At 39.5% G+C, this 16658-nt stretch overlaps 1 protein-coding gene and 1 long non-coding RNA gene across 7 annotated transcripts in view; one reads left to right on the top strand and one right to left on the bottom strand.

Annotated features, from left to right (window-relative positions):
• Positions 1–16658, top strand: part of LOC131573034 (protein C12orf4 homolog) — a 19257-nt gene continuing 2599 nt past the window's right edge. The window contains exons 1-11 of one of the 3 annotated variants that reach the window (XM_058826608.1): positions 1–19; positions 1269–1463; positions 1711–1856; positions 2928–3109; positions 4277–4376; positions 4457–4578; positions 5808–5914; positions 7422–7619; positions 8811–8939; positions 9989–10057; positions 11569–11771. In XM_058826608.1, the coding sequence (XP_058682591.1) occupies positions 1286–1463; positions 1711–1856; positions 2928–3109; positions 4277–4376; positions 4457–4578; positions 5808–5914; positions 7422–7619; positions 8811–8939; positions 9989–10057; positions 11569–11771 (1434 nt within the window). In that variant the 5' untranslated portion in view covers positions 1–19; positions 1269–1285. Of the gene's footprint in view, positions 419–731; positions 845–1268; positions 1464–1710; positions 1857–2927; positions 3110–4276; positions 4377–4456; positions 4579–5807; positions 5915–7421; positions 7620–8810; positions 8940–9988; positions 10058–11568; positions 11772–16658 lie in introns of those variants that run through there. The other 2 variants (XM_058826606.1, XM_058826607.1) reach the window with 2 other exon arrangements.
• Positions 8960–16658, bottom strand: part of LOC131573037 (uncharacterized) — a 24704-nt gene continuing 17005 nt past the window's right edge. The window contains exons 3-4 of one of the 4 annotated variants that reach the window (XR_009276115.1): positions 11625–11747; positions 8960–9075 (exon numbers count right to left, since the gene is read on the bottom strand). This is a non-coding gene — a long non-coding RNA (uncharacterized LOC131573037). Of the gene's footprint in view, positions 9129–11624; positions 11751–12522; positions 12622–16658 lie in introns of those variants that run through there. The other 3 variants (XR_009276118.1, XR_009276117.1, XR_009276116.1) reach the window with 3 other exon arrangements.

Below are 16658 nucleotides of genomic sequence, written 5' to 3' on the forward strand. Positions count from 1 at the left end.
GCTGCCCGCCCGGAGCCAGGTGAGCCGGGCCGGGCCGGGCCGCGCCGAGAGGCTCCCGGTGCCCGCGGGCGCTGCCGCTTCCAGCGGAGGGAATGCGGACACCGGGAACTCCCCGCGGCGGGGAGGGGGCGGATGGGGGCCCGCCGGCCGTGTGTCCTGCCGGCTATGAGCCTGCGATTTCAGGAGCAGGAGGTCCTCTTTGGAACAGGGGGTTTGTCCCCCGCTCCCTCTCCATCAGCTTCCTCCCCACCTCCTCGCTGCATCGGGGAGCAGCAGAAGGAGCGTGGTCGGGCTTGCGTTCCCCAGGATTTCCCTTTGAATCCCACTCCCGGAGAGGCCGGGACGCCGCCTCGCAGCGATAAGGGTTGTCCTGAGATGTCTGTCTTTGAGACGGACCTGTTTCCTTTGTGTGTAGCACGTATGTTTGTTCACAGAGAAACCCACCCAAACTCTTAGCCCTTGAATTCTGCTGTAGAATTTTTTGTTTTTGTTGCTTTTTCTTCTCCTCGGGGCGTGGTTTTTAGTACTGGGGAAGCTTCGGCTGAAGCAATGTGTCCAGCTTTGCGGATGATATTCAAAACAGAGGGATGTGAATGAGCATTTTAAGGAGGGTAAAAATACCAGCACAGTTATACCAGCCTGTATTTTCACACTGTACATAGCCCCTTTGCATCTCTATTGACTTATTTTTAATACAGGTTACGGAAAGACAAAATCAGCTCTTTCTAAAAACTGTTGCAGATACTTGCTCCCCCACTCCCCAGGCCTTGCACCTGCAGAAAGGAGGAAATAAAATCTCTATGCACTCTGCAGGATTTCAGCTTTTGAGGCATCCATGACAGAGGTCAGGGTGTTTCAGTTGATTTTCTATTGATCAGGATTCCCATCTGCCGTGGTTCTGCTTTTAAGTTGTATCTATGCTGTAATTTTTAAAAGCAATTACCCAAATTTATATATTGACACACTCATATACTTTTTAGAAGCATTTGATATTTTGGAAACTAGTATTTATGCTTCAGTTCCAGATGCATGTATTTGGAAGTCAGATACAGATATATTAGGCATATAAAATTCTATAGATTATAGTAGATAATATATATTAGATAATATGTATTATCTAATATCTAATTATCTGATTATCTATGAGAATTTGCAGGGGTTAAGTAATTTTTACTGTTAATTATTAGCAAAGCCATGGATTTTCATTACCATTTTTTACTTCTGAGTTTACAAAAATATAATTCTTGTTACTTGCATTTCTACTACAGGAAACAAACTCAAGAGGATGAAGCCAAACAAAGGAAAGACTTTAACTAGAGAGAGAGACTATGTGTACAAATTCAGTGCTGGAAATGAACATTTGGTGCTTACAGTGCCTCTCAAATTCCCTGTGCAAGAGAACATCAGTCATTTGCATGGACGTCTGATGGTTCTGCACAACCTGCCATGCTTTATAGAAAATGGTATGAACTGATTTCTTAAATTAATCTCATGTATCCTTGTCCACAAGTGTCTTACAGCTTGCTTTAACAAACCAAAACACTGGAACAGTGTTTACAGAATTGGTTTTTAAACAGCAAAACATCAGAGAAAATTACTGTCAGTGCTAGCAAGTGCTAGCAAGAAAAAGGTGAAAAAATTTACTTCCAGGTTTCCTGGGTGATTACTGATGTGTTCTGTTGATGGACCATTTTCTTCTTGTTGTAATAGACCTGAAGGAATCTCTCAGTAAATTTGTAGAAGAGGAAACTATAAAAGATTATGACAGAGAAGCTGAAGTGGCTCTGGAAGCAGTGAAATCAGGAAAAGTAGACATCAATCAGCTGGCAGAAACTTGGGCTAAAGCTTATAAAGAGGTAAGATTAAGGCTGGAAATTTAATGTTCAAGGCTTGCTTTGTGAGAATATGTGTGTGTATGCAATCACAGTTGTGAGGATGAAATATTGCACTAAAATTCACTGCAATTCTTGCAGTTCTTTTCTTTTTATCTGAAAGTAAGCATCAAGTCTTCATCCTCCAAGTTCTTGGGTTTTTCTTGAGTTTAATAGAGTAAGATAGAAAATGGAGAGGCAAACATTTGTTCATTTAATAGTTGATACGCAAACAAAAAATAGGCATAAGGCTTATAGTGGCTTAGAATTAAAGCAAGAGGTAATGAATCCTATCCTAATCCTATCCTAAATATCAGTAACAGCAATTAAGGCTGGAAGGAGAAACTGTACAGTTGAGAGAGACTTTTCAGTTCATTTTTTGGGTTCATATGACTATTTCCCATTATTTAGGAAAGATAAGGCTTTGGTTGGAATATTGTCTCCAGTTTCACATGGGATCTTAAAAATAGTGGAGTGCAAAAGAGCTGGAGGAGTCCTAGTGAAGAGAAAAAAAGAATGACAAACCTGCAGTATTTGAGGAAAAGTTTATAGGAATGAATTTGCTTCTCATGAAATAGAGAAAAATGTGAAAAATTCCATAAAAAGCTTTCAAAACTGGTGTTCTTGGGCCATTCTTTGTTCAATAAAAATAGCTTTTCTTAAATCAGTGTTTTTGATCAAACTCTTAGTGACATCAGAGGTTAGTCATCCTTACTAGCAAAGCATTTTTGTTTGCACAGCTGGTGTTTTGGGCCTTATCTAAAATTCATCAGGTGCAAATATTATTGTGGATATTGCTGTTCTTTCCAAGCTGGTGTTGCGTGAAAATTGGTAATTTCTCATTGTAGTCCAAGCCTTAATGATTCTGACTTTAGTTGCTTTGAAAGAGGAAAAATGGGAAAGGAGAAAATTGAAAGCTAAAGTAGAATGCAGAAAGCTTAAATGAGGGAAGATGCTTTATGTATGGTAAAGGCTGTGTGTGGGCCCCATGGTTTTACCCCACCATTATGTCCTAAGAGGTATCTTATCCTTTAAAATCTCCCACATTTTCTTTAGACAACGTTAGAACATGCCAAACCTGAAGAAACCAGCTGGGATGAAGATTTTGCAGATGTTTATCATGATCTGATCCATTCTCCAGCTTCTGAAATGCTGTTAAACCTGGAACACAATTATTTTGTTAGCATCTCAGAATTAATAAGTGAAAGGGACGTGGAACTGAAAAAACTACGTGAAAGGTATTACTTTTTCTTATTATTTAGGTTTTCTTCTCTCTTATTAAATAGGGATGCCTGCCACTGGGTGTGTGAACTCATAGAACAACATGTGTAGCTTGTATTTGTTTGTGTAAACCCAAAGTCACACAACACTTGGCTGGCACAAGAGTATGTAGAGATTCATCAAGGGGGAATGGCTTGAAGTGGAAATTTAGATTGGATATTAGGAAAAAATGCTATACTGAGGGTGTAGTGAGGCCCTGGCACAGGTTGCCCAGCCATAGGTGGCTGCCTCATCCCTAGAAGTGTCCAAGGCCAGTTTGGATGGGGCTCTGAGCAATCTGGTCTGGTGGAAGGTGTCCTGGCCCATGGCAGGGAATTCTCATGGGTTGGAATGAAATGAACATTCATGTCCTCTCCAGCCCAAACCATTCTGTTATTCTATGATGTCATTAGGGTCAGCTACCTTACATTACTTTGGTGGCCTTCTATTTTTTTCAGTGTCTGAGGAGAATATAAGTTTTAATTTCCAGGAAGTGTTGAGTTTGAGTCGCAAGTTCTGGAATAAGCTTGCATAGCTGCAGGTGGCTGCTTAATCCACAAGAGGGAACACGTTGAATGTGGATTTTTCTTTCTGTGTCAGAGTAATTTCAGTAGCTCTGTTTTAGCATTCTGAATGGCAGTATTCTTCTTGAGCTGTGTGTGTTTAAGCTTAAGTTAGACAGTGCCTAATCAGTTCATACTATGGTTTCTTCTGGACTGAATTGTACATGTTTCTAGTTTGGGGGTCAATGTTGCCAGTAAGGTGTTAGCAGATCTTTTTGCTGCTCATTTCCTCTTCTCAAGCATGCATACAGAGGAAAGATCTGTATTGTTGTAGAGCTCAGGTGCAATGTAGTTGTGTATAGACTCTGCTGGAAGTTATATCTCTATCACATTTATCTATTTCTCACATCCCTGTGTTGGTGGCAGTTGAGACTGTCCCAAATGAGGGTAAGTGGTGTTCTGGTTAAACACAGGACCTGACTTGAATCCCTGACCTTTACCTTCAGTTTGTTTGGTGGATTTTTGTTGCTAAATCTGTGACTGTTCGTTCTGTCAGTAACAAACAACCAGGTTTGTTGTTGTATCACAGCAAAGGGTGTTCTGCTACCAGTCTTCTGAAATCTGTGTTTTCTTCTCTTTCAGGCAAGGGGCTGAAATGGATAAGGTAATGCAGGAGCTTGGGAAGTCACTGACTGACCAGGATGTGAATTCCTTAGCAGCTCAGCATTTTGAGTCCCAGCAGGTAAATAAAATATGTCATGCATATGCACATCACCTTATAAAGACCAGCCACACCACTCAAATTATCACTCCTCTTGTCAGGATTTGGAGAACAAATGGACCAATGAATTGAAGCAGACTACTGCTATCCAGAAGCAGGAATATCAGGAGTGGGTGATAAAGCTTCATCAGGACCTAAAGAATCCCAACAACAGCTCAGTCAGGTATTTAATTCCTCTGTGATGCTTAATTCCATCTGAAATAACTCAAAGAATTTGAATTTACATAATCTTTTAAATATGATACTTTAGTCCTATTTATTATGATAATATCTATAAATAATTTACACTGGATAATCAAAGCATATCAAAGGCAAGTAGACCATCATAAATAAATATGTATAATTTTAGGATTTTCTTCATTGTGTGATGTTAAAATCTCTGTGTACCAAAAAGTGTCGTAATGCACTAAAGTACAGCTTGACATGAGTGGAATTTCCTCCTATTTTTCCTTTCTTTCCTATGTCTGTCTTTAACACCGTTTCACAAGGCTTTCTATTTCTGTTACCACCTAAGTATGTTCTGGAGAATAATGGTACTCTAAAAAATGGTAACAATGGTTTGAATTAACAAACCTCTTTTCTTTTTCTATGTGTATGTCACTGGATGGCTAAAAAATTGAATTTTTTTAAGTGTGAATGCTTGTGGAGGGAGTTGAATGAGAAGCTTTCCTCTGTTTGAGGAAATGGCAGGGAAATTAGAATTTGTAAATTGGTTTGGATCCTTATTCTTTATCACTAGTACATTGCTACTTGGCAGTTGAAATCAGTAGAATTGCTTGCAAGTTTATAAGATTTTTGGAGGTGAGGTACTTTGAAAACAGGTAAACTTTTCACTAATGCTGAAACAATTTGGAGAAATGCTGATGTTCTTTCATGTATTAGGAACAGTATTTGTTGTATCAACCAGACAGTTGAATTTAGAGAAGAAAAATAAAACTGATACCTGAAATGTTTCCTGGTAGTTTGAACACTGTGGAACATTTGATAAGGTGGTTTTTAATCTCCCATTTTGTGTGGGAAGAAGAAAATAAATGCTTATGTAATAACTTCATAAATAATGTTTTGGCTGCTGTAAATAGGCTGAGGAGAATTATTTCTGTTTTCTTTTTATTCCTACATTCTTACTATGTTATAACTAGGTGTTGTGACTTGTTTTTATTCCTCAGTCTTGGAATGCTTTACAAATGGGCCAAGTAATGTAAATCTAACAGTGGAGTCTCTTCCTGCTGCCAGGAAGGTAAAGGTGAAACCTCACAAGTGGAGCTCGTGCTCATAGGTTTGGTCTCCTGGTTTCCACAGATCAGCTGAGAAAACTTGGGATAACTTTCCCAAAGTTGTTGGTCTTGAATAAAAGTTAGGATTAACTTTTTGGCACTTTTCTCATTATTTCAGTGATGAAATTAAAGTTCAGCCCAGCCAGCTGAGGGAATCTGTGGAAGGAAATGGAAGAATCTATGAAGAGCAAAGGCTATTAGAAGAAAGCTTTACTATTCACTTAGGTAAGTGGAGTAAACCAAATAACAGCTGGTAATAAGTAATGTATCCAAGGCATGTATTATTTACAGTATTTAACTCTCAGTGTGTATAATCCATAGTTTGGAATTGTTTTGTGTTTGTTCTTTACATGTGTAAGAGAACAGCGTAAACATATCAAGCAATATCTGAAATAGGTGGAAATCTTAATGGTAACCATTCTAGAAACAAATTTCTATCAATTTTGGTTGGGTGACTCATGTAAAAAAGCACAGCAACAGCAAAACATGTTGCCTAAAAATGATGCTTCAACGTTTCTTACGTTAGGTAGAAAAATGTGTTTATGAAATTTTCTTCATTGATCAGTTGAAAGCAGAATAGATACTTGCAATTTGTATTTTTTGTTTGTGCGCTAGAGTCTTCTTGTGCTGTTTTGACCATGTTATGTTGTGCAGGAGTGCACAACAAGTTTAGGTTACTTAAAAAATTACCTGCAAAGGCATTAGCCAAAGCAGGTTTGATACAAATTTTGAAAAGAGCAGAAAAATTCAAAGGCAATGTTCACTCTAGGTAGATAAAACACAGAGGAAAATTGGATTTTAACCAAATCTGAAATGATTTAGGCAGAGATGAGCAGGCAGCAGCAATCGTTCCAGTATCACAAGCTTGGGAATTTGCAAGCTCTGAGAGGCATCTCTGTCAGAGGGAGATGCTGGTGCAGCTGCTGTGGCACAGGAAAGCTCCAAGGACATCCCTTAGGACCACTGTCCATAGAGTCATTAGATGGTTGCCTTGAGTCATTTGGAAAATGTTCATCCTCAGGTTGAACTGCTGGAGTTTCCAAAACTCCAAAACCCTCGGGCCATGGGTCAGGTAGGGGATGTTTCCAGGCTGTCAGGATCTGACTGATGATCCCTTCCCCTCCATGCAGCTCCCACTTCAGCCATGCAGCAGTTCCTGGGATGGCCAAGGGATTCCTCAGTAACCAGCTCATTGCACAAATGCTAAGGCCTAGCAGGAGTTCCTTGTGGAGTGGTTCTGGGGAGGGTTGGGATGGATACATCACCACACATCAGTATTTCATCCCTAGCCCTGCAATATTCCTCAGGAAGAATTTCTTCACAGAAAGGGTTGGAAGGGGCTGCCCAGGGAGGTTTGGAGTTCCCATCCCTGGAGAGGTCCAAGGAATGCCTGGACATGGCGCTCAGTGCTCTGGACTGGTGACAAGGTGGGGATTTGGCACAGGTTGGACTTGATTTTGGAAATCTTTTCCAACCTTAATAATTCTGTGATTCTGCAATGGGAACAAGACTCATTTCAGGCATGGACAAGCATCACTTTGTGAAAACACCGCATTTTTATTGCTACTTTTCAAATTGCTGATGTGTCTGTAAAACTGAATGTGTGGCTAGGAACTTGCTCTGGGTGTTACACCCTTACAAACCTTTAGGGAAGCACTTTGTGCCCTTGCATTTCAATCCCAGTCCTGAGTTTAGTCTTCCACTGGCATTAAGCCACGTGTGCTCTGTGCAGGAGCTCAGCTGAAGACCATGCACAACCTGAGGCTGCTGAGAGCTGATATGTTGGATTTCTGCAAACACAAGCGCAACCACCGCAGTGGGGTGAAGCTGCATAGGCTTCAGACTGCAATGTCCCTCTACTCAACTTCCCTCTGTGGCCTGGTGTTACTGGTGGATAACAGGATCAGCTCATACAGCGGAATCAAAAGAGGTGAGCCTTCTAATGGGAGGTATCATGTCAGGGAAAATTAATAAAATAATGAATTAGAATAAAATCTTGCTGTTTTCTCTCACAAAAAAAAAAAATGTCCAATTAAAATTCAGTGGAGGCACTTATGCTTTGGATGTGGTATTGCAAAAATATATATCAATGAGGATGGGGGATAGTGTTGTGCTGTTATCTCTCATCTCTTCCCTACATTTTGTGTCTGAGTAGCAAACAATATTGAAGAGGACCCCTCAATATTCATTTAGACAAATTTATTATAGGAGTTTCTAACTCTTTAATACCAGATTATCACACTGAAACCTATACCTATTTGCAAAAATGGAAAAGAAATATGTCTAGATTTTAAAGTGATAGTAAATATATAAAAATACCATGTGCTTTTGATACTCTGAATTCCATTAAAAATAAGCAATAGGAATATGACTTCCCTACTCCTGGAAAGTTTGATTAATTGCCATTTTAAGTGCATGTCTTTTGAGTAAGTGGGCACTGTGATGGTGTTTTCTATCAAGGTTAACCAATGAAAATTCTGTTTATTCCTGTTTGACTTTCCCACCTCCATCTTGAAGTTTAATACCAAAGTACTCACACTTGTCTTTTTTTGACTGTTACTTGTCATTATTCTTGCATGCCTTGAAAAAAAATGTACTGTGGTTGGTTGATATTTCCTGGAAACAGTTGGAATCAGGCTTGTAGCAAGGAGAGGGAAATGTACCGGGAAAACTGCAGTTGAATTTGTGCTGTTGATGGTTTCCAAGATGTTTAATTGTAATAGTATTGTTCTGTACTTGTACTTATCTTGCAGGTACTCTTTCAACTGTTTAAATATTTAAATGAATAACAAAAGGAAAAAAATCTGGCTTTATGCTAAATTTTATGTGATGAGAGAAGGCAGACATTTAAATAATGCTGTTAAACACAAAATTGCATCTTCTAGCCACCAACTAGATCCTGCAGCCACAGTAGAGGGGAAAGTATGGGACCATGTCACAGTCTGTCAAATATAATCCTCAAGAAAATAAAATAAATTTTGGAAGAGGAATCCAGTAGGGCTTTATCTGCTTTTGGAGAGTTTGCCTTTATAGCTGGATTTACTTGATCAGTAGAGTAGAATTACATAATGTTACTGAACACAACCTCAGGACATGCATTTCAATCTTATTTTTTTCCTAGATTTCGCAACCGTTTGCCAAGAATGCACGGATTTCCATTTTCCTGGAATCCAAGAACAACTTGAAATTGTCCAGAAGGTTGTACTTAAGGCCAGAGCACAGCGTAGCAGCAAGACAAAAAGACACCACGGTCAGTGACAACCAAAATTACCTTCCTTGAAATAGAACAGTGGTCAGCTGGATGTTTGTGGGCAGGGCAGAGTTGATGCCACTCTTCTGCAGTTATTTCATCTGTTAAATAGAATGTTTGCATTCATCAAGAAACTCTGCATGAAATTCACAGAGAGAATGTGATGTTCAGGTGGTGTCTTTGCTGCTCCTTTAAAAGGAATCAACATGTAAAAATCACATTTTAGCAGCATGGGAAGTACATCAGGCTATTCTGCTTTCCTAAACTGCCTGTGGCAGCACAAACTTTATCTGTCTTTAACTTTTTATTGCCATTTACATTTAAATCTTTAACAATTGCAGAAAAGGAGTTTACGACTTTCCCCCCTTCCTTTAAATTGAATGCTGGAAACCAAATAGCAAATTGCCTAAATGTGTATTTAGCTTTTTAGTGCTGACCAGAGCTTTGGGAATGGCTTTCCTTGCAGTTGTGTTTGCAAATGGCTGGGCAATGCTCTGACCACATGGTGTTTAGGCAGCGCAATTGTACATCTTGAAACTTTGTTTTCCTGATGCATTTAAATGGCTTATGCCATTTAAATGCATCAGGAGTATGAACAAATATGAGTACCCAGAAAAACAAGTTCCTGCATATTTCTGCATCTCAAGGGAAATGGTGAAAGCTGGTTTTATGCTGCTGATTTATGTAAATTTGGAACAAATTTGTTTTAATTTATTACATTATTTTAAAAGTAAGAGCAAGATACTGTGTGGTTGTGGGGGCAACTTCCAAAGTTTTATTTTATGTCTGAGAATATCGTGCTTGTTTTTGTCCAAATGAAGAGATAGAATAGAATGGTATGTAAGAAGGGCAGTAATTTGAGGTAGAATTCAGTTTGAGGTGTGTTGAAGGCAGCAAAAACACTTTTACCCATCCCCCTTGCATTTTGGGGATTTTATGGTAAGTTCAGTGTCAAAATTCAAACCAAATATCAGTACATGAACCTTTTCACACCCAAGTGTAATTAATAGAGGATATGATTAATACTTGTTCCTTGTGTTGATATACAGAAAACAAAATCAGTGGGAATGAAGATAAATTAAAGAACATCGAACGAAACCAGTCAAACATTTTGCCGGGTGAGTTGTTTGGCATTGATCCCCTCTTCCTGAAGCAAATTGTGTTTCATACATCCACATTTTTAGCTCTAAAGTCAGAATATAAATTATAAACTGAACCCAAGCTGACCTCAATCAGAGGAGAAGGATGTTCCTGTGGCTGAGGCAGAGAACTGGGTGTCAGGACATCTGGTTTCTATTCCCAGCTTTGCCACCCCATCATATGGCATGGGGCAAATAACTTCTCTTTGCCTAAAATTTCCTTTTGGAATTTGAGGGTGAAAAAAAAAAATCTCTGATCATCTTGGGGAAAAGGTGAAACTACAATACTAGCAGCTAATTTATTTTTGAAAATGGCTATATGTATATCACTGCTGTGGTACAGAAAAGCATTTTTGGGTGGATATTTTAGCTTTGAGAAGTCCCTCTCTCGGGGAAAGTATCTTCTATGTACATTGTGATGTTTAGTAAGGAAAGCTGCTGTGAAATTTGAATATGCAGTTGAAGGGGGGAGGAATTAAGTCCATACAACCCATGATTGAGCAAGGGTTTATCAAAATTGATTTCATGACTGTCTTAAATATTGTTAGTGGGAGTGGATTAGAAATCAACTTGGACCAGATAAATCCAGGTGTGTCTTGCAGCAGTGGCCTGTCTGTTGCTGCTCGTAGATGGTCACTGCTGGGGATTCCTGCCTCCTTAGCAGTCATCCAGAAGGAGTGCAGACCCATTCTGCAGCTGTTCCAGTTCAAAGAAAGGATCTTAACTTCAGTGGCCGGTGGGAATAGGTGTGAAAGAATTTGTTGACTGAAATTTATTTGTTGACTGAAACAGTAGGGGCACTACACACCTGCTCTTACCTTGACTGTAGACTTTAGATCTCCAGTGCAAAGGAATGATAGAAAGACCTGGATTTCACTGCCTCTCACCTTTGCTAAATGAATACCAAGTCTAAAAATACACCCAACAAGATGTCTTGGTTACTTTTTTTCAAGCAACTCTGTAACTCACTTTCTCAGTACTCTGAATTATTTTAAATTCTAATGGTCACTGATCCCTTTGTGTTCCAGTGCCATATCTCAGTTGTTACATAACCCACTATCTTTTTCCACAGGCTCTGTGCATCCTTTATTTGAACCCATCCTTTTTTTGTCCTTTCCGCCTCCCACATCTGTCTGCAATTCCGTGCTTGCATTGTGTATTTTGAGTATTGTACCTCCTCTGGGTTTGTTTTTCTGTTTCGTGCTATATAGAGATCATATCCTGTACTGGCACTGTTATGGTTTATTACACACATGTGGCCATGATGCTAGTGGAACCCATCAAAGCAGTGGAGAGATGGAGTGTGGGATGGATGTAAAACAGTGACAGTCCAAGAGACTTTAGATCTCCTGTGTTTGTCCTCATCTCTGCTCTCCTCATCTCTGTACATTTGTATTTGCCTTTTATCTTTCTTACATTGCCAAACAATTGGATTTCAGTGCAGATCACTACCATGATTTCTTGCCTTTCTCGTTTGCCTTATTGTGCAGGAGAGTTCTACATCACACGGCACTCAAACCTCTCAGAAATCCACGTTGCCTTTCACCTGTGCGTGGATGACAACGTCAGGTCTGTGAACGTGACCGCTCGGGACCCGGCCATCATGGGGCTCAGGAACATCCTCAAGGTCTGCTGCACACACGACATCACCACCATCAGCATTCCCCTCCTGCTGGTGCATGAAATGTCAGAAGTAAGTAAATGGAAACATTTAGGCTGATTTTATATCCTTGGATTTTTTGCAAAGGATGTGTTTCATGCTGATTAAGGCCAAATGGGATGGTTTTTCTCACTCACAGGCTTCTGCCGTACCACATGGCACTTGTATCTACATGGTGACCCAAATTAAGGAGCTGGACCAATTAAAAACATCTCAGCCAGCTGAATCACTTGAAGTTTTTACTCCCACCCCTCTTGGACAATTCCTGGATCCAGCTCACTGCAGTTGTACAAGTATTAATAAAAGATGGGACTACACAGCTGGAAGCTCTTGCTTAGAAACTGTGCCTTCAGAGTTGCTGATGCAGTACTGATACCTGATCCCCACTTGTAATTATCATTAGCTGTAAAACATTAAGTTTTGGGATCAGCTGCACTGGCAAAGCTTGGCTTAGAGTTCTGTAAATCTAAGATTCACCTTTACCTTCTGTAAATCTCCTACCTCTTCAGCCCTACACAGGAGCAACCAAATTTCACCTTCACTTTAAACTGTCTCCTCCTTCACTGCCTAATTTCTGTCCGTTTCCTCTCTTAAGTCCCCTCAAATACTGGCTGGGCAAGAGGCAGCGTATTGCTGATGTTCTTTGTGTTCTTCCTTAGTGTGCTGAGTTTTGTATTTTCTTCTGCAGTGGGACTCTGATGTAGGGCTTGTCTCTCAATCAGCTGTAATATTTCTCAGTGCACAGAAATTTAAAACTATTGGCAGCCTCTTTTCTCTGTCACACCTGGCTCACAGAGAAGGGGTGGGAAGGCAGGGAAAGAAGCAATGGGCAGGGAGTGCAGCCATATGCCTCATATCCTGAAGAGCTGGAAGGTCTGTAAACCTAAAGAAATGAGAAAAAGAAGATAATTCTGTCATTCATGCAGGGATATCAGTAATAATTACAGTCTGTTTGAGGTTTTCTGTTTTTAAATAGCCCTTTGATTTTTCACTTGTAAATTCAGTATTGACTTTCCTTCGTGGAAAGTGGCTGACTCACAGCAAGATAAACGCTCACCAGTGGGTTACTTTAACAGTGACTGGTTTTATAACAGAGTTTGACTGGAACACAGAGTAGAAGTGATCATTTTTTGCAGGATCAGGGCCTATTATCATTAAAAGCAAGCAATTATAGAGGTAAAAACACCCAATAATGAAGCTTCTAAATGATGTATTTCCATACATGAAAGCAGGCTTTTAGGAACAAATGAGATTATTTCTCAAATTTTTCATCTCTTGTACTGGGACCTCTTTTTTGAGCAATGCAAGTACAAATGCAAGTAACCAACATGCAGGACAGCAGCCTGGGTCACTCATGGGACCCAGTTACTGTGTTCCAGAAATTTATTCACTATATTGACCTTTTTCTTAATCAGGGTGCCACCTGATTATATTCTTCGGGTTCTTGTTTCCTTTAAACCTGGTTAGTTTTAGCTTCTTTTTGCATATCTGTTTACTACAAATAAAGCACACGACCAGGTATCCAACATGCCTTGAGATGTGTGAAACTGAAGAATTATCTTCTTGTCTAGTGCTGGATTCTTAAAAAGTCCTGGTAGAACAATTTACCTTTTGCATTAAGCTGCAAGTCTTTGCAGAATAAGCAGAAGGTGAGCTGGATGGTAAGTGTGCGTTTAGGCACAACTGCTTTGTGTGACTTGCGTTAGCAGCTTGCTTATTACAGTGCTTGGCAGCTGGCTGACCTGATTTGAAACACACAAATCTGTAACTCCTTGTTGAGGGAAAAGTGAATAATGACAGATTTCTGAAAGTTACCCTGAACTCTGTGCCTTTGGCAGCCGCAGTTCTGACTCTGCATTTACCACCTACAGAAGAACATTTTTGTGAGGTGGTTAACCAGGAGCCCAGCTGCAGAGATGTTTCCATGCTTCCTGAGACAGGCATTCATTAGTAGTGTTCTCTGTGCTTTTCCCAAAGGTTTTCTCCTAATGCAGATGGAAGAGTGTTTATAACCTCACAAAAGTAATCACAGTATTACAGACTACTTCGAGTTGGAAGGGACACATAAAGCTCATCCTGTCCCATCACCTGCCATGGGCAGGGACACCTTCCACTATCCCAGCTTGCTCTGAACCTCATCCAGCCTTTCCTGGAATATTTCCAAGGATGGAGCAGCCACAGCTTCTCTGGGCAACCTGTGCCAGGGCCTCACAACCCTCACAGGGAACAATTTCTTCCTCATATCCAATCTAAACCCACTCTTTGTCAGTTTGACTGTATTGATATCAATGAAGACATTAGATTGCATTATTATTCTATGATGAGAAAAAAAATCAAGAATTCTGTTTTCCTTTGTTTTGTATGGCAAGAACAACCAAAACAGATTTCTCTGGTCTGATCATTAAGTTAAATGAAGCAAAGAAACTGGATTTGATTCCTGAGAAGGGCAAAAGCAGGCAAGTTTGATTTCAGGACAAGTGAGGTGTTACTGTGTGATCTCTGGAATCTGCTGTAAACTGGGGAATGAAATGGCTCTAACGGCATGGCATTGCTAAAAATGCCAGAGTTGGCACTCTCCCTTGGTGGTTTCAACATTGTTGTTGTCCACGCAGCAACAGTGACAAAAATGTGAGTCTTCAGTGATCTCAGTCCAGTTATTTCTATTACCATAACCTAAGAAAAAAATGTTTTTATAAAAAGTAGAGGTGAAAAGAATGTAAGCTGTGTAACAAATATTTATGAACATATGTTATGTCCATAGAGAGGTTACTGATGGGTGTATTGACCTCAAATGTTTCTCATCTGAGTTTCCTGCCTTTAAATTTATATCTGCTGTTCCAGTGTTTAGGATTTGCACAGATGCACTGTGAGTTAAACACCTTGCTAATTTGTACTGAAATTACCCATTGAAATTTGGTTTGAAATATTTTTCCCACATGATGTATGTGAACTTTATTTCTTAATTACCTGATTATGACATGGTTCTGCAAAGGCCTAAGCCCTAAGCAGCCCCATGTAGTAAGCCTGTCACAAATTAAATGAAAATAAAATCAAAAGGATTGCAGCATATCTTTCTAATCAGTGAAGCTAGTCTACCCTCCCTCCCCTTTTTTTCTAAATCGGTTGAAGAAATCTTAATTTGACAAAACGATTGCATCCTAAAAAGGGTTGAAGTATCTCTGCTAGTGAAAAACACCCAAAGTTCCAGGTGGAAGTTTTTTTAACTTTCTTGAATGCTATTATCCAAAACTCCCTCTAGGAGGCTGGCTATTTGCTTTTTTGCTTTCTTATGTCCTTCTGTGTATTTTGAATTGGTGCTTAGCTGATCCTCCATCATTTCCACACCAGAGAAAACTGTTAACGTGGTGAATTCATGAGAACTTACATTTGAAAAGATGGATTAGAATTGTATCACTACTATGTCATTTTCAGATCTTGTGGTTTGCATGGAGCAACATTCTGTTATTTCCCTGAGTGCCCAAAAAATTTAACCTCTCTGTTCCTCTAAAATAGTCCAAGGAATGGTGTCATATCCTGCTGTGTTGATCAGTCCTTGTGTGGCTCAGTTCCCATCACTGATTGCTCAAGGTGCTCCTGAGAGAGAACTTCTCTTCTTAGTCACTTGTTTTTTACTAAGCCAAAGCAGTAACCAAAATCAACAATAAACCTTATTTGTGACAGAAAGCACACATGGGCAGACAAGTTATAATAAACACCAAGTGTTGCTTCCAGAATGTTTAAAATTTAAAAAGTCAAAAAGCAACCACAAAAAAAAAAAGTACAAACCCAGACTTGTCCAGCACTGTTCTGTCTGATTAATGTGGTGTATACCCTAAAAGCAGCACATAGGGATGCAGTGATTTACATAATGAAAACTTTATGAAAAGATATTTCAAACTTACCATGTTTTTAATATACAGTGTATTCTGGGGGGATGGCAGGACATCCTCCCACCTAGGGAGAAACTTTGGCTTTCAGTGGTTGTTTAATGAAGCCACATATTCAGTTTATCAGTTGTGTTATCAGTTGGCATTCTTAGATCACCTTGCCTCTCAAATGACTTTTTCTAATCCTGAAATTAAGCTTTTTGATAAGAACAGATTGCACTGTGTGTTTGACATTGCAAAATAGAGACTGGCTGTAGTGAATAGAAAACTATGTCAAGCTTAAGTTTGATAAGGTACTTAGAATGATAAATTGGTTTCCACATCTATATTCCTGTATTCAGACTAGAAAGTGCTCATCTTCATGATGAGGAGTACAGCAGAAAAAAACAGATACTGTTTTCTTCTTTCTGAGAAGTGTTTGCAGTGAGTCATTTTGTCTCTGGTAGAATTACACCATTATGGTGTAATTTGCTTTGTAGCATACAGCCAAAAGATATTTCATGAACTTTAAACTTAAATTATTTAGCTCAGTGGTTGTAGCCATATCTTAAACCACTATGGTTTTCATGTCATGTTTTGCTATTTAACTTTAGGTAAGGATTTGCTGGCTGTTGCTATCTGAAACACCCTCATCAGATGAGAATTAATTTTGCTTGTTCTCACTTTTACTATAAATGCATCTTAAGGAAGAAGGGCTTCTTCCAATTCCAGTATTAGAGAGGTTTTACTGAAGGTTGTGGGTATGCCAAGAAACTTTAAACAAAATTAAGAACAGATAAGAGTCATCATTGTGCTCCACGATGCACATAAGATGTGGTCAGGAGCCTGCCTTTGATTTGCTGATGCATGAACCTGACAATTATCAGTTGAATATTAGATGTTTTCTGGAGCTCCACAGGGGAATTCAACAGCCCAGTTTCCAGTGAGATTGACAGCAGCATTTTTGTTTAACATCTCAACTTAAAAATGTATAATATTGTTCTGACACTGCCTCTCCTAGCAATAAGGAGTGGTGGTGCTTTTATGGTCACCT

The sequence above is a fragment of the Poecile atricapillus genome, chromosome Z, assembly GCF_030490865.1.
Source record: "Poecile atricapillus isolate bPoeAtr1 chromosome Z, bPoeAtr1.hap1, whole genome shotgun sequence".
In the NCBI taxonomy this organism is placed as follows: domain Eukaryota; kingdom Metazoa; phylum Chordata; class Aves; order Passeriformes; family Paridae; genus Poecile; species Poecile atricapillus.